At 35.6% G+C, this 24800-nt stretch overlaps 1 protein-coding gene across 4 annotated transcripts in view; it reads left to right on the top strand.

Annotated features, from left to right (window-relative positions):
- CDK14 (cyclin dependent kinase 14) overlaps positions 1-24800 on the top strand; it is a 722913-nt gene that overhangs the window by 213675 nt on the left and 484438 nt on the right. For all 4 annotated transcript variants that reach the window (XM_060196252.1, XM_060196255.1, XM_060196254.1 and 1 more), the window contains one exon: positions 3585-3664. In XM_060196252.1, coding sequence (XP_060052235.1) covers positions 3585-3664 — 80 coding nt within the window. The remainder of the gene's footprint in view (positions 1-3584; positions 3665-24800) is intronic.

The raw sequence follows: 24800 nt of genomic DNA, 5'->3' as shown, positions 1-24800 counted from the left end.
CTAGGCACTTTTAGGCACTGGACATATAACAATTGACAGAGAAGTCCCTTTGTTTCTGAAACTTTAGTCAAGTATAAGAGTTAAGGAGATTTTTTTTAGCTTTACATGAATGCAGTGTGTAACATTTCAGTTTCCTTATCTGTTGTGATTATTATAGCTACTAGAAAGTAATACTATGTTTTAAAATTCATTGTTATAGACAATATGAAACAATTATAATTAAAATCATGTACATTAGTTTATAAGATTAGTTTATAGATTACAGGAGTTTATAGATTACTTATATGTTCAGTTGCATTTGAAGAGTGCGTATTGAAGAGTGAATGTTAACCTCTTTTTATTCTAGTATAAGGCAGTCATGGTTTTGCAGACTGGGAGTAAGCCTTAAGTAAGTAAGTAACTTTGAAAAAACATGAAACCACAGCATACCAGAATTAGTTTCCTATTACACATAAGTGGAAAACCTCAAGAGGAATAGATAAGCTCTATGGGAAGAAAGTCATATGTGTTTCTATGGTGAAGGAAAAATATCTGTAAATGAGGGGAAAATTCCAAGCAGTTCCTGGAATCAGTTGCTTCCACTTCAGGGATCCAGTGATGATCTCAACTGGGCTGAGAAAATCTGTGCAGATGTCATTCCTGCCTGCACCTCAGCCTCAGGCACTGCCAGCAGCCTCCCCTAGTCATAAAGGACAAAGTAAACAGCTGTCTCCAGTTGAACTCCATGTGTGTATTGATTTTTTTTGTATGTGCCTCAGTACCTGCTATGCAGTTAGGATTAGGAAAACCCAAACCAGGACCAGACTGTGGCACACCCAGTTGACTGCACAAGTTACCCTGCATAAGTACCTGAGTTCGAGCCTCCCTCTCTCCACCAGCAAGGGGCATGCTTCACTACTGGTGAAGCAGGTCTGCAGGTTTCTGTCTTTCTCTCTCCTTCTCTATCTCCCCCACCCCTTTCAATTTCTCTCTTTCCTACCAAATAAAAAGAATTAAAAAAAAGAAAAGAAAAACAAAAAACCTGTACTCAGCAGTATTGCAGAGTAGATAAGCAGTAGACTTGCCCTCCCTGCTTCAAACACAAGGAAACCAAACCCAGCTTCTGATATTGTGATGATGACACATTTTTGAGCCTCATCCATCAGATGCTCTCATCTTCTTTCTGTAGAGTCAATAATATATTTTGACAGTTGATTCAGTGAAAATGTCACTAGGATATTTGGTCTTGTAAATATTGTGCCCTTTTGAAATTTGTACCTGTGACTTTTTGTTGTTGTTGTTGAGTAAAAATGAATGAATATAGGTTCAATTTTTTAAAGAGGCTTTTTTGTTGTCAATGGAATTCAGTGCTTTCAGGTGTTTTTTTTTTTTTTTTTTTTTTTTTTTCAGATAGAGAAACAGAGGGAGAGAAGAGAGACCACAGCCAGGAAAATTTTTTAGGGTAGTGGGTTCTGGGCTCAAAACGTGGATGCTGAGCATGACAAAAGGGGTGTTCTATCCAGGGAAGCTATCTTGCTGACACAAGAGATATTTAAATTCTTTATTCCGTATCAAGTACTGGGTTCTTAGACCAACATGGGTCCTCCTTTGCTGCTATCTTAATCTCTAGAGATATTTTTTATAACAGTTAATAATTGTAAATAGAAACCACTTTTGGTCTATCAGACTAGTTAAACCAATGATTAATCTATCTTATTAGAAAAAACCAAAGATTGATAACACACTGCTGGGGAAGGTGATAACTATAGCTCTTATCAGGAAATATAAATTTATAGAAAATAGGTTGGATAGTTTTCCAGTATTCTTCCAAATGATTTTTATAAGTGGATGGAACCAGAGGTAGTGAAGTAAGGAGGGAAAATAAAATACAACTACCAGATGCTTTTTCTCATCAGTACAATATAGATAACTGAATCACATAACTTGCTAAAGCACAAAAAATAGAAGTAGCCAAACTGTCTCTTAAGAATTTGCAGAACTAGTGTGAGTATGGGGGTACACATTGATGATGTACGTTCTGTTCAACTGTAGCCCAGTAATTTCATAATCTTGCAATTCATTATCAAATTACTAATACCTTTTTAAAAGAAAAAATAAGAATCCATAAATGCACATACCTTTTGACTTTGCAATTCCACTTTTAAAAATCTATCTGATAAATATATTTTTATATGGGTGAAACTGTATGTCCAAGAATGGTTATTACATCATTGTTTTAGTTGACTATTAATTGGGAGAAAGCTAAAAGCTTTTCAATAGAAGACTGGTATTAAAATAAATATTCTACATTAATACAAAGGAACTCCCTGTGTCTTTCAAAAGCAAAACACAGTTTTATGTAAATTTATCAGATATAGTAAGTAATGAGAACAGTATACCATGTATTCTGTATGACTTACTACTTTGTGTATGTGTGTGTGTGTTTTAAGTATATGTAATTTGTGTGCTCAACCAGTTGTACCACCACCTGATCCCTGTTTTAAGTATTGGTAAATGGTGACCATAGAATACGAACTGCAAGACTGAGGGAAGGTGTGGCAGGAAAATTTACTTTCCATCAAATGCCTTTTCATACAAATTACATATTTACTATAGTAGCCAGACCTCTTGCCTCCTGCAGCCCATAAAGAATTTTTATGCATACTCCCAAAGGAATAAAGAATAGGGGAGTTTCCAATGGAAGGGATAGGACATGAAACTCTGGTGGTGGGAACTGTGTGCAATTATACCTCTGTTACCTTATAATCTTATAATCATTATTAAATAACTATTAAAATTACATCTTTAATTTGTAATTATTTTACCTTTTGAAATTAAAGAAGTATTCTGTAAGACCTAGCAGAACACCCAAGAAGACCAATGTAGAAGAACCTTATGTCTTTGTTAACAGATTTGACTGGATAAAGATCTGCTTAGTGAAATCTTATTTTAATTAGAGCTGGTGCACATTTAGACTGTGTCTGGAAGAACCATCTGTTTTGGATAGGTCTTGTATAGTCTTGTAATAATAAAATCTCATAACATTTTATTACATATACTGCATTCTAAAACACAACAAAGTTAGATGTAGTTTTGGGAGAGTAAGAAAAAGAAAGTAACCTAAAAGAAAGAAAAAGAAAAGAAACAAATGGGTGATGTTGTAAAACAAAGAAGGAAACTGTCAGATTTCTGTTTTTGTGAGTTGAATGAGTTTATGATTGAACACAAAGACACTTCAGCAAAAGAAGAAATAAGTTGTTAAAGAAGCAAAAGTAGAGAAATTATTTTGACTGCTTGATAAATGATGAAGCATGAGGATTTTGTTAAGTATTGGTTTCATTTTAGAAGAAACATAGAATGAATCACAGAAAACTTCAGTTAAATCTTAGACTGTGTAAGTGTGAATATTTAAAATGTGAATATTTAATGTGTGAATATTTGTGGTGATGAGTTAGGGTTCCCAGCATTTATGGAATTAATCTTAATGTGATGTGAGTCACTGACATTTTCAGTGCAGAAATAAAAATTGTAAGAAAGCAAATTAGAAGTATTTGGGAACATATTTTTGTAGATTTATTTCTCATAGTTTCTTTGTTTTGTACCAGGGTCAATGGGAAGTTGGTAGCCCTGAAGGTGATCAGACTGCAAGAAGAAGAAGGCACACCTTTTACAGCTATCAGGGAAGGTAGGTATTTTTACTTTGATGTTTACATGTATCCCATAACTGTTTAAATATTAGATATGTTTCTGCATGTGACTATTCTAAAAACTATATGGTTATGTGGAATGTGCAAATTGACAATAAAAAGTTATTATCTATGAGGTTATAACAATTCATGTACAAGAAATAAGAAATCATGTTGTATTATTAGATGTGTGGAAAAGTTGCTGGGTATTGATAATGAGGCTGTCAGTAACTGATTGAGGAATATTATATGTTTAATTTTGTTTGATGAACTCTTAAGGAACAAAACTCATGACTATGAGTTTCATGAACTAAGTAAAGTTCTTAAAAATGTAATGGGGCGGGGGCTATGCTATCTTATTTATTGCTTATAATTCTTCTTTCTTGAAATTTTTGTTCCTATTCTTAACTATATTTAAATTTGGTTTTATTTATTTATATATACACTTTATATATTAGAGCCTTTCATTTGAAGATATTTTCTTCCATTTTATGATTTTTGTAAACACTTCAATTATAAGTTATCTCTTTCCTATGAGCTTTCAGATTTTAATAAGTTGATCCATTCTTTAGTTTACATAAAATATTAACTTCTTCAAAAGAATGAAACATGTCAATTTATTAGTAGAAACTTCAGTTATGAGAAATTTAGTATTTGTGGTTTTACTACTAGTACAGTTTTTCTAAAAATCTTCTTCTTTTACTATAAGTACAAATTTATTGTAAGTACAAGTTAAAAATGCACATCATCTTGACAAGAAGACTTTATTTGTAAACTGATGGAGTCATAGTTACTTGTTTTGCTGATCCACAGCAGGATAAATATCACTGATTTGCTGCAGTAGTATAATTAGGATAAATGTTGTCTGTCACTGCTATGATTTGTTTCCCATCACTATCATTATCGTTTATGTATATTATTTTTGAGAAGTCTCTTTTTGTTTTTGTCACCTCTCATTCTTTGTTTTAAACTGCAGTTTCGTCCATCATTTTTTTAGCTGATAATTATCTCTTAGCAGTTCATTGATGACCTTCTTATTGCCAGATCAAATAGACAACTCTGTCTTAATTTTTCAGATAACAAAGGCAAACACTTTTTTGTGACAGCACATTTTCCAAGTAGCTAGTCTTGTCTTTTTCTCTTGTACTGGCTCCTTCTCCATATTGTTGGGAGAAGAGACTTTCTTTTCTTTAGTCAGCACTCTTTTTATTATATGACAACTAAAAGCTGCTAACCTACATCTTCTCTTTAGTTAAGCCCTTGTATTTATTTCTATTCTCATGTGTTCTTCCTGATATCTGCCTGTCTGATATCTCATTCATACAATAATTCATAAAAATTATGCTACATATCTCTACTAAGTGAGAGTGAGTCTGAGAATGAATGCCTGGTTGAACCTTTAAAACTATAATTGTGTAGTAGTCAACTCCAACTTGACATAATAAGTGAAACTCACAGCCCTCTAACCTCAACTCAGAAACCATTCTTCCATATATTAGTAATGATAGCACCCAGTGATCTTCCTCCCTAAGTTTAGCTTATGAATGAGTCTTCTTGTCCTCTAAAATTTATCTCAAGCCTGTCTACTTTCTCTCTACTGCCATCCGCATAGTGAGACATGATGCATTTTACTTGAATTTCTGTACTAACTTTTAGTTGTACTTTTCACTGTTCTTTTTTTACTACTTTACCACCCCTTTTCTACTCTGAGCCAGTTCTTAGAGAAAATCTAAATCATGTGATCTAAATCAATGCCACTCATTTTTATTTTTTATTATTTAATTGTGGGTTTAATGGTTTTTTAAAAAAGATTTTATTTATTTATTTCTGAGAAAGATAGGAAGAGAGAGAAAGAACCAGACATCATTCTGGCACATGTGCTGCCGGGGATAGAACTCATGCTTGAGAGTCCAAAGCTTTATCACTGTGCCACCTCCCAGGTCACGGTTTTAATGGTTTACAGTACAGTTGTTTACACACAAGTAGAATTTCTCATCTCCCAGTGATAGATGGCTACATAATACCCTTCCTTCCAACATAAGTCCTTTTCCATCATTATGCACCAGCACCACCCTTCTACCCCTCAGCCACCTCCTTTTCTCTACTTCTTCAGAGTTCTCTAGAGTCTTTGCTTTCCTGCAATAAACCACATCCATTCCAAACTTTCACTTTTTTTATCATCTTCATTTATTTATTGGGTAGAGAAAGCCAGAAATTCAGAGGGAAGGGGATACAGAGAAGGAGACAGAGAGAAACCTGCAGCACTGCTTCATCACTCGCAAACCTATCCACTTGCAGGTGGGAATGGGGCCGTGAACCCAGGTCCTTGCACTTTGTAATATGTGCACTCAATCAGGTGTACCACCACCAAGACTCCTAAATTTCACTGATAATTATCTTACCTTTTTTTAAAAAAAATTGTTTTTTATCTTTATTAATTTATTGGATAGAGACAGCCAGAAATCAAGAGGGAAAGGAGTGGTAGAGAGGGAGAGAGACAGAGAGATACCTGCAATCCTGCTTCATCACTTGCAAAGCTTCCCCCCTGCAATTGGGGGCCAGGGACTCAAATCTTGGTCCTAACACATTGTAACATGTACGATCAACCAGTACATGTTACAATCTTACCTTTTTAAAAATTTACTGTATCACCTTCTTTTGTATTTCCTTAATAGTTATTGTTGGAATCTGAATTAATGACTTTTGCTTCTCTCAGCTAACACATAGCATTAATAAGTTCAGGGGACTTGCTTGATTGATTATTGTTTCATTATTAAAATACAGCATGGTAATTAGTATAACACTGAGTGACTTAAGGAAAATAATTAGAGTCTATGAGTATAACAGTATTAGAAACAACTCTTGTCAAGGAATTTGCTTTTTAGATGGGAGACAGGCTGTACAGATAAGATAATAAGTTCTAAAGAGTAGTATTAAATGCAACTACATGTTTATATCATCTGTTTATATATATCCTTCAGTGTTATTGCTGGGTTTTGGTGCCTGCACAACTCTACCATTCCAGGTGGCCAGATACAGGGTGAGAAATAGATATCTGTAGCACTGCTTTACTACTTGTGAAGCTTCTTCCCTGTAGTTGGGGTCGGGGCCTTGAACCTGGATTTTTGCACATGGTAGTGTGTCCACTGTACCTGGTGCTCCATCTTCTGACCCCGCAATATTTTTTCTTAGAGTAAAAACTTACATTGGTTAAGGGATATGATGTGTCAGTTTGACCTTGAATTTGGCATATAACAAGTTAATAGTGAAGGGTTGATTGAGGAAAAGTTGCATTTCAGTTAGACAGTACAACTCTTCAGAAAGAGAAACAAACAAACAAAACATCTCATTGCCTATATTTAGGTCAGGAGTTTTCATTATTTGCAATAGAGAGTAGGGTGGTTATTGTTCTACAGGAAACATTTAAAAAAAATATTTATTTATCCCCTTTTGTTGACCTTGTTGTTTTATTGTTGTCATTGTTGGATAGGACAGAGAGAATTGGAGAGAGGAGGGGAAGTGACTCCCTGCAGGTGGGGAGCCAGGGGCTCAAACCAGGATCCTTAAGCAGGTCCTTGTGCTTTGTAGCACATGCTCTTAACCTGCTGTACTACCACCCAACTCCCGACATTTTTTATCATTATAATTGGATAATGCAGTTAGTGGATATGAACTGGGCATCTTGCAATGTGTGGAATAGGTACTATAATAATAGAGAATACTAGGCAGACAAACTGTGGACTGAGATCTATTTTATTCAGAATAAAGATTTATTCAGAATAAAGTTTTATTGGAACCTAGCCACACCCATTCATACAAGTATTGTTTGAAGCTACTTTTCTTAGATAGTATCAAGTAGTTGTGACATAATATCATTCATAAGACCTAAATGTATATACTGTGTGTTCTGTTACAAAATTTGTCAGCACTGCTTTAATATATAGATATATTTTTGATTGTTATCAGTGTTATGTCTGGGGCTCCACGCCTACATAACTAATCCACCACTGGCCATTTATTTGTCTTCATTCCTTCCTTCCTACCTTCCTTCCTTCCTTTTTTCTTTTTTTTTTCTTATATACAGAGAAATTGAGAGGGATAGGGGAGCTTTCCCCCTTCAGGTGGGGACCCAGGGATTGAACCCTGATCTTTGTACTTGGGAAAGTATGCACTTTACCAGGTGTGCCACAGCTTAACTTCTCAACCCTACTTTAATGTGATGAACAATTAATTCAGGTTTTAAAAGGTATTATCTTACTGGACAGTTATGTAGGTAAAAAAAAAAAAACCAAAAGCCCACTTATATTTGTCTTAACCTATGATTTGATTAACATGTGTGCTTAAAGTATTTTTTGCACATATTTAATATGAACCAAAAAATTCAGAAATGAGACTACAGTATAAATTCCAAAACATTGTATTTTGGCTTGTTCATATTTTCTAGTACTTTTTGTTTAATTTTGGAAGTTTGTATGTACCCAGAAACTCAACCATTTCTTCCAGGTCCTCTAGCTTGTATTTTATTTTCTTTTAAACTCAATTAAAACATGTTCGTTATTCTTGAAAATTATTTACTGGTGTCAGTACCGCTTGTGTTATTTAAATTACTAATATAACACTTTTGATGAACTGGCACTTATAGTAGATGTATTTACATAATTTCTCTATATAGATGTAAGTACAATTCCCTGTTTTATAGTGCAATTGTGCCTGATTATTTATATAGGTTTTCTTGTATGGCCTTTATAAATAGTGATAAATATGGCTTCTTTTTCTCTTAAAAAATATTATATGAGAGTGAAGGGGGGAGAGAGAGAGAGGGAGAGAGGGAGAGGGAGAGGGAGAGGGAGAGGGAGAGAGAGAGAGAGAGAGAGAGAGATGTGGTTATGTTGTGCTGGGGTTTGAACCTGGGACCTCTTGTGTATAAATTCTGTGTATTATTCTGCCTCTTTTCTGAGCTTTTGTCTGTTGTTGTGGAGGCTTTTCTGAGATCCAAGCTCATGTCTATGTAAGGCATTTTATGTGTGCTCTCCCTTTACTATTGTTGTGGATGCAAAAGGAAATGAATAATTTTTAACACTTAACAGTTGAAAGAACTTCCATACAATTGAATTCATATGGGTAATTTTATTTTATAGAGTTTATATTATAAATTCTATATTGCTTTTGTGGAACTGAATCTTGGAGAGATTATATAATATAATTATCCAAATATTTTAATTTTATACCAACGCCTTCTTAGATTCCAAACCAGAAATACTGACTTTGTAGTGTGATTAATTTAGGTTTTAAACATTTTGAATTCTGACATGTGTGTGTGTGTGTGTGTGTGTGTGTGTGTGTGTGTGTGTGTGTGTGTGTGTGTAGATATGGAATGTGACTAGTTAATAAAGTGACTAGCACAAGATTCTATCACCTATATCTATCTGTCTGTCTATCTATCTATCTACAATACTTAAAAGTTGAAGAGATAAGGGAGTCAGGCAGTAACACAGCGGGTTAAGTACACATGGTGCAAAGCACAAGGACCGGGCATAAGGATCCCAGTTAGAGCTGCCGGCTCCCCACCTGCAGGGGAGTCACTTCACAAGCGGTGAAGCAGGTCTGCAGGTGCCTATCTTTCTCTTCCCCTCCTCTCTCCATTTCTCTGTCCTATCCAACAATGATGACATCAAGAACAACAATAATAACTACTACAACAAGGGCAACATAAAGGGAATAAATAAATAAATAAATATTATGAAAACAAGTTGAAGAGATATATGATATTTATGGAGGGAGTTGAGCAAAACTAGAAAATTAACTTGCAAGGCAGTGTGGTGAAGTAGAAAGCATCATGGAGTGTGAAAGCTGGGTTTGTATTCTGACCTTATTTTTTATGATCATGTCAGGCCAGAGACAATCAAATACTTAGAGGAAAACATTGGTAAAACACTTTCCCACCTACACCTCAAGGACATCTTTGATGAATCAAACCCAATTGCAAGGAAGACTAAAGCAGAAACAAACCAGTGGGACTACATCAAATTGAAAAGCTTCTGCACATCCAAAGAAACTATTAAACAAACAAAGAGACCCCTCACAGAATGGAAGCTTCCCTTTTCTTTACTCCTCTCTGGCAATATGGGGGTGTTGATTTAGTTTTGCCAAAGCTTGGCAATTCCTCTCTGTATCTTCTGTAGAACTCGAAATATTTACAAAGAGCAAGCTTGGAATATACTCATTTTTACATTGGTGAGTGAGTCTGAGCCTTAATCAATTGAGATCAAGCACTTTAATTTGAGCTTGCCTCTTTTCTGCTGTTTTGGTCAATTTCCTCATTCACAAAATGTCAATAGCAGGAAGATTTAAAAGTTAAGAAACCACTATTCACAGAAAAGTAGTTTTCAAGTGGCTATTTGCTACTTACTGGCTTATTAAGGAATTTGGACTTTAACACATAATTTTCTTTTAAAGTGGAAATACTTGTAAGTAATCCTAATTGTACCAGGTTTATGTCTAAAAGTGGAATTTGACTTTTATCTCATGAAGCTACAGTGCTTCATGGATTAATTCAGTTTCAGGTAATTGAGACTTATTCTGTCCTTGATAGCAGTTTAGAGAAATTAAATAGTAATGCCAATACCAGCTTTCCTATTTTAATTTAAAATCCTCGTATGATAGAAATCATTATAGTTTTTGATGGTGCTGAAAAATAGGAGATACAGGAAAAAGTTTGAAAGGAACCAAATGAAAGTCTTTGGATCCCCCATCCTTAAAACAACTTCAAAACAGTTATATTCTTATTTTTTTGATATATTATAATAAAAAATACTAGTGATTTAATAGTGGTTCACAAGATTATAAAAATTTTACTTATTTATTTAATTTTTTTCTGTTTCTGACTTATTTCACTTAAAATGAATTTTTCAAGCTCCATCCAAGAACGGCTGAAAATGGTAAAGTCACTGATTTTAATAGCTGAGTAGTATTCCATTGTGTATATATACCTCAACTTGCTCAGCCACTCATCTGTTGTTGGACACCTGGGTTGTTTCCAGGTTTTGGCTATTACAAATTGTGCTGCTAAGAACATATGTGTACACAGATGGGTGTGTTGCGTTCCTTAGGATATATCCCCAGGAGAGGAATTGCAGAATCATAGGGTAGGTCCATTTCTAGCCTTCTGAGAGTTCTCCAGACTGCTTTCCACAGAGGTTGGACCAATTTACATTCCCACCAGCAGTGCAGGAGGGTTGTTTTGACCCCACAACCTCTCCAGCATTTGTTGCTGTTACCTTTTCTGATGTATGACATTCTCACAGGAGTGAAGTGGTATCTCATTGTTGTCTTTATTTGCATTTCTCTGACAATCAAAGACTTGGAGCATTTTTTCATGTGTTTCTCAGCCTTTTGGATCTCTTTTGTGGTGAATATTCTGTCCATGTCCTCCCCCCATTTTTGGATGGGGTTATTGTTTTCTGTGGTTCAGTTTGGCAAACTCTTTATAAATTTTGGTTATTAGCCTCTTGTCTGATGTATGGCATGTAAAGATCTTCTCCCATTCTATGAAGGGTCTCTTTGTTTGGGTAGTGGTTTCTTTTGCTGTGCAGAAGCTTTTTAATTTTATGTAGTCCCACAGGTTAATGCTTGCCTTGGTCTTTTTTGTAAATGGATTTGTTTCATTGAAGATGTCTTTAAAATTTATGCAGATAAGAGTTCTGCCAATATTTTCCTTTAAGTATCTGATAGTTTCTGGTCTAACATCCAAGTCCTTGATCCACTTGGAATTTACTTCTGTGTTTGGTGAAATATAGTGGTTCAGTTTCATTCTTCTGCATGTTTCAAACCATTTTTTCCAACACCATTTGTTGAAGAAACTCACAAGATTATAAAAATTATAGGGTTATAGTTTCATACCGTACTCATCACCAAAGTTCTTTGCCACCCAACCACCCACCATAACCAACATAATTCTCACAAAGACTGTAATATATTCTAGATGTCCAGTTTATGTGGATTTTTGTGTGTTTTTAAATTATTTATTTATTTAATATTAGAGACAGAGAAATTGAAAGGGTAGTAGGAGATAGGGAGGGAGACAGACATCTACATCTTGTTTCACCACTTTTGAAGCTTTCCACTTGCAGGCAGGGACTGGGGGCTTGAGCCTGGGTCCTTGCAGTCTCTAATGTGAGTGCTTAGCCAGGTGTGCCACTGCCTAGCCCCAACTTTTTTTTTTAAGTGAAGTTTCTCCAAAAAAAAAATGCAAGTGAGGATATTAATTTCTCCTTTTGTGTATTCTCGTAATTTCAAGTGAGAGTTATAGAGAAATTCTACTCTAGTAGAAGACATTTTGAAATTATAGTATTAATATTTTTGGTATATATGTACATACTCCTCATATTAGGCAGGGCCTAGTCTCAATTTTATAAAACTCAGCATGTGGTAAATCATTATTATTAATATTTATTGTATTTTTTTAACTAACAAAAAAGATTAGTATTGAGAAAGGGAAAGACTAGAGCAGTACTTAGCTATGTGGTAAAGGGGATTAAGTTGATGGTAGCATGTATTCTACTGCTAAACTACTTCTCTATACCTAGTTTTAAAGGTAACCAAAATAAGGCTTGGCTATAGAAATTAAGTCACTCATCCAAAGTCACACTAGTGTGTTGTAGAACTAAAAATTGTGCGTAAATATTCACCTCAGATTTCATACTTGAAAACATTTTTATGTCTTACTCAATATTGAACTTAGATAAGCCTCATGCATGCAATGCACCCTCTCTTGTGCTAAAAGTACCTACCTACTGAAAAGTACTGAGTCTTGATCTAGAGACTCAGTCAACTAGCTGTGTAATCAGGAGCAAATCAGCAAGTATGTCTTCAGTTTCTTTATTTTTCAAAAGAGGGAATTATACTATATGATTATAGAGCTTAATGGTTACATTAATAGCACCAGCATGAGTCTTTGCCTGGATAAAACTATAATAATATCATTAGTATTCTACATTCACACATGGTATAAAATGATGCGCATTTATTGTGTTTAAAACATTTTTTACAACCTTTAATAATAACTGTTTATGGCTGTCACTGAAAAATTAACATTGACTGCTTGAGAGCATTTGACAATTGACAGACAAAAGTTTTATAAATGGAAGAAAAAGATCCATGAGTCTAGACTTTGATTTTAAGTAAGCTTATGCAAATTAGCAAAAGTGTTCTTCTTTGTGAATTTGAGTACTTTGTTATATATCTGCCAATTGATATCAACACAAATTTTGTGCAGTTTAGACACATAACTTTAAAAATATTTAAAGCCATATGTTTCTTTCCTATGTTTTTAATTTCAAAAGGATAGCTTTTTAATTGTAGCAAATGATTTCTTGTCTGCTTTAAATTTGTATTTATTTTTTTCCTGTTTTATTTGGGAATGACACTTTGTAAGTACATTTGGAAATATGGATATATCTATTTATTAAGAGTATAAATTTAACTATGAGACATTTATGTTTAAAACATTTTAGAAGGATTGTATTTTTAGTTTGAATCTGAAGACTTTTTTAGTGGGCTAAAAATCTTTGAGGTAGTTTCATTACCTACTAGATTAACCTTTTAAAAATGCTACCCCATTTACTTACTATAATAATTATAAGTTATATAGAGATATCCACATCTCTAAATTTCAGATAAGAAAATAAGGAAACCTGATAGTAAGTTGTATCACACAATTTGGTAGAAAGTAGCTGTTAGAATTATAGCTATAATCTGTGTTCTATAGCTATGACTGATGTGTTCCAAAAATTATTCCTTCTCCTCTTCAATATTTCAATTTTAAAAAGTGTTAAGAATTCATGATGTGCATTCAAATTGATTTCATAAGTGATTATCATAGTTTATAAAAGACAATTTAAAATTTATTCCCCTAGTATACTTTTGCTATCTCTCAATATTTATGGAGTTGCTGTTTTGTTTTACTAAGCTTTTTTTTTTTTTTTTTGACTCCAGTGTTATCACAGGGCTCGATGCCTGTACTACGAATCCACTGCTCCTAGTGGCCATTTTTTACATTTTTATTGGATAGGAAAGAGTGAAATTAGGAGGGGAGTGGAAGATCAAGAGGGAGAGAGAGACAGAGAGATACCTGCAGACTTGCTTTACCACTTGTAAAGCAATTCTCCTGTAGGTGGGGAGTTGGGGCTGTATGCACTGAACCCAGTGCTCTATAGTCTGGCCCCTTTACTAAGCTTTCATCTGTTTTGTAACAGGAAAAGCCCCAGGATGACCAAAAAAAAAAAAAAATAAAAAGTAACTCATAACATTGTGATAATCACTGTCAGGATTTAGTTTTATATTTTGAAGTTATAGATTGAAGTAAATTCTCTTGATTTTTTTAAAAAGACAATTAAAATGTGGTATAAGGAAGGAAACTTTGTTTTTGTGCCGGGTATCAGATGTAGTGCCTAAATATTGCAGAACATATACTCTCTGAACTACATCACTGGCCAAAAAGAAGTTGTTTTTTTTTTAACACTCACTTACAAAATAGATGTACCATGTACATTGGAACCAAGTTTATGGAAAGAAATTGACAGATCCAGAAAGGAAAAAAGGGGTAAAATACATCTGAAGAAATGTAAAAATCTTATAAATGTTTTGAAAATATGATACCCTATTTATTCAGAGGATAAATGGGACAAAATTATAACACACATAGAGACCCAATCAAGATCCATCATAGACAATTGAAAGACACAGGAATTTTTGAAATCTGTAAAACAATTTATTACTTTCAGGGGGAATAAAATCAATCACTTAAGAGCTGACTTCTCATCCAAGCCACTGCAAGCAAAAGCACAATGTAATGACATGTCTAAAACAAAACGATCTGCTAACCAAAAACTGTACATCTAACAAAACTATCCTTCAAAAATGAAGTTTGAAGACATTTTCAGATTAGCCACACACACTGAAGAAAAATGTGAAAAATGAAAAAAACTGGGGTTTGGACAGTGGCACACCTGGTTGAATGCACACAAAACCATATGCAAAGTCCTGTGCTTTGTGCCCCCAGATGCCAGCTGCAGAAGGGAAGCTTCACAAGTGGGGAAGCTGTATTTCAGGTATCTCTTTCCCCCTCTCTATTCACTACCCCCTTCTTCTCTCTGTCCTGTCAAATAAAAGAAAGGTAAAGAATAAAAAATATTCGAACTCATTTGGGGAAAAAAGATCAGTCTTCTGATTAACACCATTGGCATCAGTGATTTTATAGCCTCTATCCTTCCATAAAAGTAGGGAAGAAGGAGCAAGAACACCTCTGTGTGTTGAATGGACCCACCCTAACCACTTAGAAGAAAGAAAGAACATATTGTATTAAGTTTTGTTAAAGAACCTCTTTTTTAATTTTTAAAAAATATTTACTTTTGTTGCCCTTGTTTTATTGTTGTTGTTATTGCTGTTATTGCTGTTGGATAGGATAGAGAGAAATCAAGAGAGGAGGGGAAGACAGGGGAAGAGAAGTGACTCCCCTGCAGGTGGGGAGCCAGGGGCTCGAACCTGCGCTGGTCCTTGCCCTTTGCACCACGTGCGCTTAACCGGCTTTGCTACTGCCCAACTCCTGCTAAAGAACCTCTAAAGCCATATGTCACTGCTGTCAGTTTCTGACAAATAGTTTTAATCATAGCACACTTGTTCAGTGAGATAAAATAACTCAATATGAGCAAAGAAGCTGATTGTAAATTGCAACTGTCAGGCTGTACTTTTATGATTTCATGGTGGAGAAGCAGTGACACTATCTCTGCAAGAAAGGACTGTCCTTTGCCCTTCTAAGACTGAGTCCACAATCTTTCTCCAATTTTGCTTTGAATGTCTTTCAAGACCTTGTTAAAATGTTCTCTTTCCTGAAGACTTACTGACTTTTACAAAAAAAAAAAAACTTTCCTTTTTGCGCTTTACTTGTTTTGTTGTTGTCGTTCGCTACTTAGTTCACTTGTTTGAAATTTATTCACTTATTTTTATAATGTAAGAAAGCAAGAGAAGGAAAGAGCAATACCAGCACAACACTCAGCTCTAGCATATGGGGAACTGGGGATTCAACCTTGGGACTATGTTTATGTAAGTCCTGTGTTCTTGTCACTAAACTATTGACCCATCTCCTTGGCACAGATTCGTCTTTTAGCACTTCATACTTATGCTTTATGATATAGCTAGATGTATTCATTTGCACAAGTTGATAACCTCTTCTTGGGCGTTTATATCTTGAGGCTTGTGGTGATAAAGTGAGCATTGAGTGATAAATCATAGCTCTTCCTTATTGCCACAAAAATGAAAATAGCCAGAGTACCTTTAATGTTTTTTTTTTTTTTCCTAATGTGGTACCAGTATTGAATCTAGGACTTAATATATGCCCTTTACCACTGGGCCACCTTTTTGACCTAATTATTCAATTTTATAAGGAAATATGAGACTAGTAAGAGATTAAAGCTCTGCTCTAGAATCTCTGAAATTCCCCTTGTCTTCATCCTTGGTGTTGCCATGTGGTACTGCGGATTCAATTCATGGCCTCACACATGGAATACACACCTTCTTTCCTCTGTTGTCAGTGTTTCAATAGAATTTAAACAGCAATACAAAAGTATAAATTAGTTTTTGCTCTAAAAGGTGAGTTATTTCTATTTTGAATGTAGCAAAGATGGAATTCGGACTGAGCCTCAAGGGGTAGTGTCTTATTTCATTTGTGCTATTATAATAAAATGCCAAAAACTGAGTTCCTGTGGCTTATAAATAGGAGACATTTATTTTCTCATAATTCTGGGGATGGGAAGTTTAAGATTAGAGTACTAGGATGGTTAAGTGAAAGTCAGACTTTTTGTACTTGTTGTTAAAATTCGGATGTAAAGCATACAACAGTACTATCATGTGGGTGGAAGTGTATGAACCTCCATGGAATCTCTTTTTGAAGAGAACTACCCTTATGACCTAATCACCTCCCAAGAGCTCCACCCACTAAACACCATCACCTCTGGAGGTTCAGATTGCAGCTAGTGAAAATGGATAGAGGAAGGTAAAAAAGAAAATACGTGAATAGAGAAAGACATGCCTCATTATGGCAGCTGGCTTAGACATATTTCCTCCTCCACTCAAATCCCATCATCTGTTTGAGTGGCATAAAGGAAATTAAGTGTGTGTGGGTTGCTCTTGTTTGCTGGTGAAAACTCTTGTTGCAGTTGTACCCACTGTTATTTTACTAAAATGTTAATTTCTGTGTAAAGTCTTTGTTTCTCAGACTTCTGATAATTATTTTTGCTATTCTCATATTTGTTACTATCCCTGAATTTTTATTGTTGCATTTCATTAATATGACCAAGGATTCTGTTATAATTGAGAGGAAAAAGACTATCTTGAAGTCTTGCAAAGAAAAAAGAGCAAGACAGTGAAACAGAAAAATGTGTCAAGCAATGACAATTTCAATGCCTTAAGCAAGAGTTTGAAGTTCTTAGAGGTAATAGTAGTGTTGGGATCAAAGTGACAGAACTGACATTGCTTATGATAAAACCTTGAAATGATAATTATTTGTCTTAGAAAAATCACTGAATCATAGGATTTCAAAACTGAGAAGAGTTTAAATGATTATGTAATTGGTTTTACAAAAGAACAAACAGAATCCTAGAGAGTTCAATAAGTAATCTGAGCTATCAAAATCAGGAAAATTTACTCCTTGCCAATTCTGTGAGTCACTGTAGTGGAGATAGTCAGAAAGCTGACATTGAATCATATTTTCAAAGTACATCAGATTATATCTGATCTTGGTAGGAAATGCATCCTCAGATTTCATCATTTAGACTTCTCTGTAATTCTCATTTTGGAATTTGGTGAAGTTCTTTTGAAGGCATCACATAAATAACCTTTTAATTGTTAAAAACAAATACTAACATATGTGGATAAAATGTATCTTATAGCTTACTGTGGGGAAATTTAGAAGTATAAACTTGAAGGAAATTTTAGTGCAGGACATTTCTATTTATTTGGCCACATGCCATCTCAGTTAAGTCCTGATTATATGCCTAAGAATTGAATTGATATTAGTACTTTTAGAAAAGTCTAACAATTTGAACAAGACCCAAGAAAAAGAATTCAGTGAAATGATAAGCAAGAACTTGGCAGTGTTTCCATCATCTGTGAGCTGATACTCTTTTCTCTCCTAAAGTTTAGGACTGGTGTGGTCAAGAAACAGCAGCAGGGGTCATTTTTTTTATTTTAAATTTTATTTTAATGTATTTATTTATAAAATGGAAACACTGACAAGACCATAGGATAAGAGTGGTACAATTCCCACCACTAGAGCTCCATATTCCATCCTCTCCCCCTGACAGTTTTCCTATTCTTTATCCCTCTGTGAGTATGGACCCAGGGTCATGGGGTGTAGAAGATGGAAGGTCTGACTTCTGTAATTGCTTTCCCACTGAACATGGGTATTGGCAGGTCGATCCATACTCTGACCCTGCCTCTCTTTCCCTTGTGGGGAGGGGCTCTGAGGAAGCAGAGTTCCAGAGCACCTTGGTGGGGTCATCTGTCCAAGGGAAGTCTGGTTGGCATCATGGCAGCATCTGGAACCTGGTGTCCTAGACAAGACTGACTGAGGCCCTGATTGGTCAGGTATTCTGTCACTCCAATGGGGGTCATTTTAAATGATGATATCTTGGTTTCACAGAAGTATTTATAATTATGAAGTTGTCTTGATGAAGACCAGGACTAATTTTCTATTAGCACTTTTTCTTGGCGGGGGGGGGGGGTGTGTCGGGGGTGGGGAATGGGCAGTTGGTAGGCTTTGTTTGTGAAAACCTGCTTAGTATTTTTTAAAAAATGTTCTAGATAACTCATATGAAAAATAAGTTTCTGTGATTCTTCATGAAAGTTAAAGAAACAAAACTAATGAGCAAGCAAAGCTAAACAAAAATAAACTACGGTTATAAGAACAAAATGGTGTTTAGCAGAGGGGGAAGGGGTGGGTTAATAAATTGAGTAAAGAGAATCACTTTCATAGTGAGGGATGGTAAATAAATTTGATGGAGATCAAATGTACAGATGTCAACTTACAATGCTGTAAACCTAGTAATGTGTTAGATCAATATTAATTTAATAAAAATTAATACAGAAACTTCTGTAATATATTTTTAAATGTATTTGTTTTTTATTTCCACCAAGGTTATTGCTGGGGCTCAGTACCTTCATGACAAATACACAGTTCCCAGCACCCATTCTCGCTCTCTCTCTCTCTCTCTTGAACTGGAAGGGAAGCAGGGACTGGAGAGAGAGACACCTATAGCACTGTTTTACTTCTTGTGGGGTTTCCATCCTCTGTGTGGGGAGCACAGGCTTGGGCCTAGGTTCTTGCACATGGTAATATGTGAGCTTTTCTGGCTGAGCCACCATCCAGCCTCGAAAGGCAAAGTTATCTTAACCAAGAATTGTAAAGCACTAATTGCAAAAGAGAAACTGCCAAAGTGGACAACCTAAATTAGGAATGTGTTTGTTTCACCACTAAGAGAACAGACCATAGAGATTGAACAGTTATATGTGTCTAACTTAAGAATTTCTACTAAGCCATGTTAGGCAATTACAGAAGCCAGACTCTCTGCCATCTGGTCCATACCCTCAGAGGGATAAAAGAGGGAGGTTTCCAATGGTGGAGATGGGGCATTGGACTCTGTTAGTTGGAACTGAGTGGAACTACATTGTGTTAATGATTATTAAAAATGAATAAATAAAGGCTAGCCCTGAAAAGCAGTAAGTAAATAAAGTAGGTAAGTAGGCAAAACACTTGAACAGGCATTTCACAAATGAGGACATCCAAATGAGTACAAGTATGGTTAGGAATAATAGCCCCTTAGTCACCAGGGAAGTATTAATAGGATATCACTAAATGTTCATCAAAATATTAAATTCTAAAATATAGAATAATGAGGACTATGGAGAATGTGAAATGATGTATACAACTATTGCAGAAAACTGTCAAGACAATTTCTACTATTGCTGTTTCCTACACCGGTGCAGCAGTTTCATTCCAAATTATTTTTTCATTCCAAATTATTTGCCCAAGAGAATGAGTGCATTTGGATAACAATGTTCATAAACAGGATTGTTTTCAATAGTCAAAAGGGGGGAAAAACTCACATGCCATCAATACCACATGGATAAAGTTGTTATACTCACACACAGGATACTATTCAGGACTGAAAATGAATTTATGTCACTAATAAATCCTGTAAGTGTGATGCTGAGCAAAGAAATCCTTTGGGGGAGAGGGTGAGGCATAACAAAAGTCCTTAACTTTAAGAGCTAATGTTCATTTATTCATTTGATCAGTCTGAAACATATTTTCATTTACTTTTATATTGTCTGAAACAGAAGTTCAGAATTATCAACATTCGCTAAATCTCATAATGGGAACACAAATGCTTATGCATTTGTTTCTTTCTGATTTAAAAAAGGTTATATACAAGTGTGTAAAAAAAAGTCCTATACATAGTAATCTTTAAAAATGGCTTCCTTTGGCGCAAAGCACAAGGACCAGCATAAGAATCCCAGTTTGAGCCCCCAGCTCCCCACCTGCAGGGGTGTCACTTCACAGAGCAACAAAAGGGGGAAAAATGGCCTCCAGGAGCAGTGGATTAATGGTGCAGGCACTGAGCCCCAGCAGTAACCCTGGAGGCAAAAAAAAAAAAAGGCTTCCTTAGTATTATCTATAAAGAATTTTATTAAACTGTGTAGATCATAAGCTTTGTGGGGAGTAGTTAAATGTTAAAAGTGTCTCTCAGGGACTCCCAGAGTTGATTTGTATCAGAAGTAGTTCTTTTCTTCTGGTATTTTATGTTAGTATATCTGGAATATTGCAGATGGTTAATGGTGGTTAAGAAAACCAGTAATTCTCACAAGTTAACCTTCTAACCAGTAGATTGTGAAGTCCCAGGATTGAAAACCAAATGGATTCACACATGGTGCATCTGACTTATAATAAATGGTATGGTTGTCTGCTTCCCAGAAGTTAAAGAAGTTAAAATTTAACCTTTATCACTTTTCTCCCTCCCCCCCCTTTTTTGCCACAGACTTGTACCCCAATTCCTGCTGCTGTGTATATCTCATTAACATATGTGTGTACACACCACACACACACACACACACACACACACACACACACACACACACACACACACACATTTGGCATACTCAGTGCCAAGGTCTGAACCCAGGATTTTTTTTTTTTTCACTTAGCCTAACATTTGTACTCCTTTATAGCAGTCATGATGTGTTAGAAAACAATCAAAACTTGCTTGGCAAGTATTCAGCTATAGCCAATTAAATTTTGGAAGCAAAGATTAACCAAGTACTAGACACCTCATTATTTCATTAGGTGGTTAATATAGCAGAACGTATTGATACCTCACATGGTAGCATAGTTAGTGCAAAAAAAAAAAAAATTTTTTTCCCCCTCCAGGGTTATTGCTGGGCTCGGTTCCTGCACCATGAATCCACCGCTTCTGGAGGCCATTTTCTCCCCTTTTTGTTGCCCTAGTTGTTGCAGCCTCGTTGCGGTTATTATTACCATTGTTGACGTTGCTTTGTTGTTGGATAGGACAGAGAGAAATGGAGAGAGGAGGGGAAAACAGAGAGAGAGGGGGGAGAGAAAGATAGACACCTGCAGACCTGCTTCACCGCCCGTGAAGCGACTCCACTGCAGGTGGGGAGCCGGGGGCTCGAACTGGGATCCTTATGCCGGTCCCTGTGCTTTGCGCCACGTGCGCTTAACCCACTGCGCCACCGCCCGACCCCCGCAAAAAATATTTTTATGATGCTGTTCTATTAGGGGAGTTAAATTGAAAATGGAGCATCATGAAAGTACAGCTGCTTGTTTTACAATTTTGTTTTCAAATGTATGCTGGAAAGTTTTCAGAATTGGAGATTTTGGCTGGGGGTTGTGGGGGAGATGGCATAATAGTTATGCAAAGAGATTCTCATGCCTGTGGCTCTGAAGTTCCAGGTTCAATCTCACTTACCACCATAATCCAAAACTGATAGTGCTCTGATAATGAATAAAGAAAGAAAGAAAGAGACAGAATTGGAGATCTTTTGTTAGTTAGCCACACCTTGAATGTTGTAACTTAAAAGGAGTTTGTGGGGAGCTGTGGCACATAAAAGGATTCACAGTGGGGAGCTGGGAACCAGTTTAAACAATACAAGGTTTATTAGGGTGAAACAGGTAAAAGGCAAAATAAGCAGTTATCATCAGGGGTTAAGAGTATGCTGGGTCCATAAAGTCGGAGTATAGTTATCAAAAGTTTAGTCCCATAAGATAAACAATTATCAGCTGAGGTATAGATTGATTGCTCATGGCTGTAGAGGGGTCTTAAATGTTTACCGGCTAGCAGAGTCACATGTGTTCAGTTCCCAGGAGAAGTAGCCATGGCAGATACCTGGAGTACCTCCGCCAAGATGAAGCAGCAGCCAAAAAGAGTGGACTTCTGACTGGCTGTACTTTTAAGTCTATTCAGTCCACCCACAATGCTTTGTACACTAGCACAGACTGGATCCACCCACAGTTCACCACGGCATGCTCTGTCGCCAAGGGTGACATCGCTATGTGCCAGGACTTTCATGGTCTCCAGTATACTGTGTCACCACACTTGAATAACTCAAGTGCCTCTTCTTTCTAGATTTTTTTTTAACCTAGGGAGTAGGTTACTGAAAATATTTAGTCAACAAGCCTAAATTAGTGTTTAAGATATACCCAGCTGGCAAGATAGCTCACCCGGAAGGAAGCCTGCTTTATTATGCTTATGACCCATTCCCTGACCACACTGTGGAAAGCTTCAGTGCTGTGGCATCTTTCCCTCTCTTCTTCTATGTCTCTTTCTCCCCCCCACCTTCTAAAAATTGGACCTGGCAACAACAACAAAGCCAAATTTAAGATATACCTAAGCTGTCAAAAATAAAGTCATAAACATATTCGGAAAATGAGAACGATAGTAGATTTGGTTTGCTAGAAATATTTTCCTTCAACTTTGAGTTTTATATGTGAGATGCAAAAGTTACTGGTCGTAAATCTATAATGTTAATAAGGAAGTACTGCCTTACTTCTTTAAGTAAAACATTCATCAATCTAAAATGATTTGAATAAAGCAAAATCTTAAATACATGAAGTGTTTATGCTCTAATATATATATGAGAATATATATATATATTTTATTGTTTATGCTCTACTATACATATATATATATATCAGAGAAAATAGGTGATATCTTTATGTCAATCATTTGACAAACAAGTGCATTGCTTTTGGGCTTCATAAAGCATCCAGCAATATGGTGTAAAACTGTTTTTGTTTGTGCTTGGAGAGGTTGGGGGAGCTTTATGTGTCATTGGAGAGCATTGCATGAGCTTTTACATTTCAGATATGAAGTATAATGCGAAAGCAAATGTGTGATGACAGTTAAGACCTGAAATTTTCAAACCCGCATACTTATTTTTATGAAGAATGTTTATTTTTCTTTGTTTACAAGGAAGTAACTGAGATGATTTGTTTTACATATGTGACCCAGAGAATATCTAGCAAGCTTTCTTTCATGCTAATATTTCAAGAATACTGTCATTTCTCTATACATGCACATGAATATGCATATTGACATAACCCTGCAAATTAAAAGCTTATTTTAGATAACTCATGTTTAATAAGTGAAATTCATGCTTTTTATTTCCCTGATGGATATGATTTTAAAAAATTTATAGAAAGAAGCATGTCTGAATCTGTCTTCTTTTTAATTACTGTGGGCCTCTGAGTTCATGGAATCACTCTAAGCAATTTGTATTCTTTAGAGATGAGTGAGAAAACATTTTTTTAAGGTTTTAAATGGCCATTTAAAATGCATATATTAATGAAGAGAGCTTGCCTTTTGAAAGTTTTCAGCTCTTTGAGGAATGCTAACCTCCCCTCAGTAGAAGTGGAAAATTACTTCACCTCTACTTTTATTAGTGTTTTCATAGTGTCAAATTTGTAAGATTACAGGGCTATGGAGCCAGGTGGTGACACATTTGGTAGTGTGCACATTACTATGTATAAGTACCTGAATTCAAGCCCCTAAACCCCTTCTGCAAGGGGGAGGCTTCACGAGTGTTGAAGCAGTGCTGCAGATGTGTCTCTTTCTCTGTCCTTTTCTACCCCTCCCCCATGTTTCTCTATCTCTTAAAAATGGCTAGAAGGAGTGGTGGATTTGTCATGCAGACATTAAAGCCCATCAATAACCCCAGTGGCAATTAATTTAAAAAAATTACATATATAGTTCCATATAGCACCAACCACCAAAGTTCTCTTCACCCCTTTCCCTACAAACACAATAGTTCTCAAAAGGTCTCAGAGACTATTTCATAACTGTTTTTGAAAATTTATGTGTTTCTTTTTTAATATTTTGTTTTGATTTTTAATGAGAAAGCAATACTGAGAGAAAGACCAGAGAACTGCTCACTTCTGGTTTATGGTGCTACTAGGGATCCACTCTGAGACCTTGGAGCCTTAGGCATGAAAGTCTTGTGCATAGCATTATGCTGTCTTTCCAAACCCAAATTCAGGTATTTCAATTTCCTGTAGGCTATGTATGAGCAAAATCATTCAGTAGTTGTCTTTCAGGAAGTGGAGAATTTATAATGCTGAACATTTGCCCTTTTTCTTGATCGGCATAAACAATTCTTCCTTTTGAGACTCCCTTGCTAACAGAACAATCACAAATGTGAGTAAAGAAAGTACATAGTCAATATTTCCATTTTATAAATTAAAAAGAAACAAAGAAAGCATATAAATGGGGCTGAGTGGTGGTACATCTGGGTGAGTGCACATGTTACAGTGCACAGTGCTGCAGGCTTCTCTCATCCTCCTTCCTCTCTATCTCCCATTCCCTACTCAATTTCTCTTGGTCCTATAAAAAAATAAAGTTAAAAAAAGAAGCAGCACATAGAGCAATTTAAACTTAGGAGTCTATCTTTTGTTGATATTTTCAAGTAAGCACTAAACTATTTTTCTTTAATAACTACCACTGACTTCCACTTAATAAAAAACAAATTGTGGTCTTTTCAATTTTTAGATTATCCTTAACAGAGTTTTCT

Source organism: Erinaceus europaeus, chromosome 8, assembly GCF_950295315.1.
Source record: "Erinaceus europaeus chromosome 8, mEriEur2.1, whole genome shotgun sequence".
NCBI classification, from domain to species: domain Eukaryota; kingdom Metazoa; phylum Chordata; class Mammalia; order Eulipotyphla; family Erinaceidae; genus Erinaceus; species Erinaceus europaeus.
This window is presented reverse-complemented; position numbering and strand designations above follow the sequence as displayed.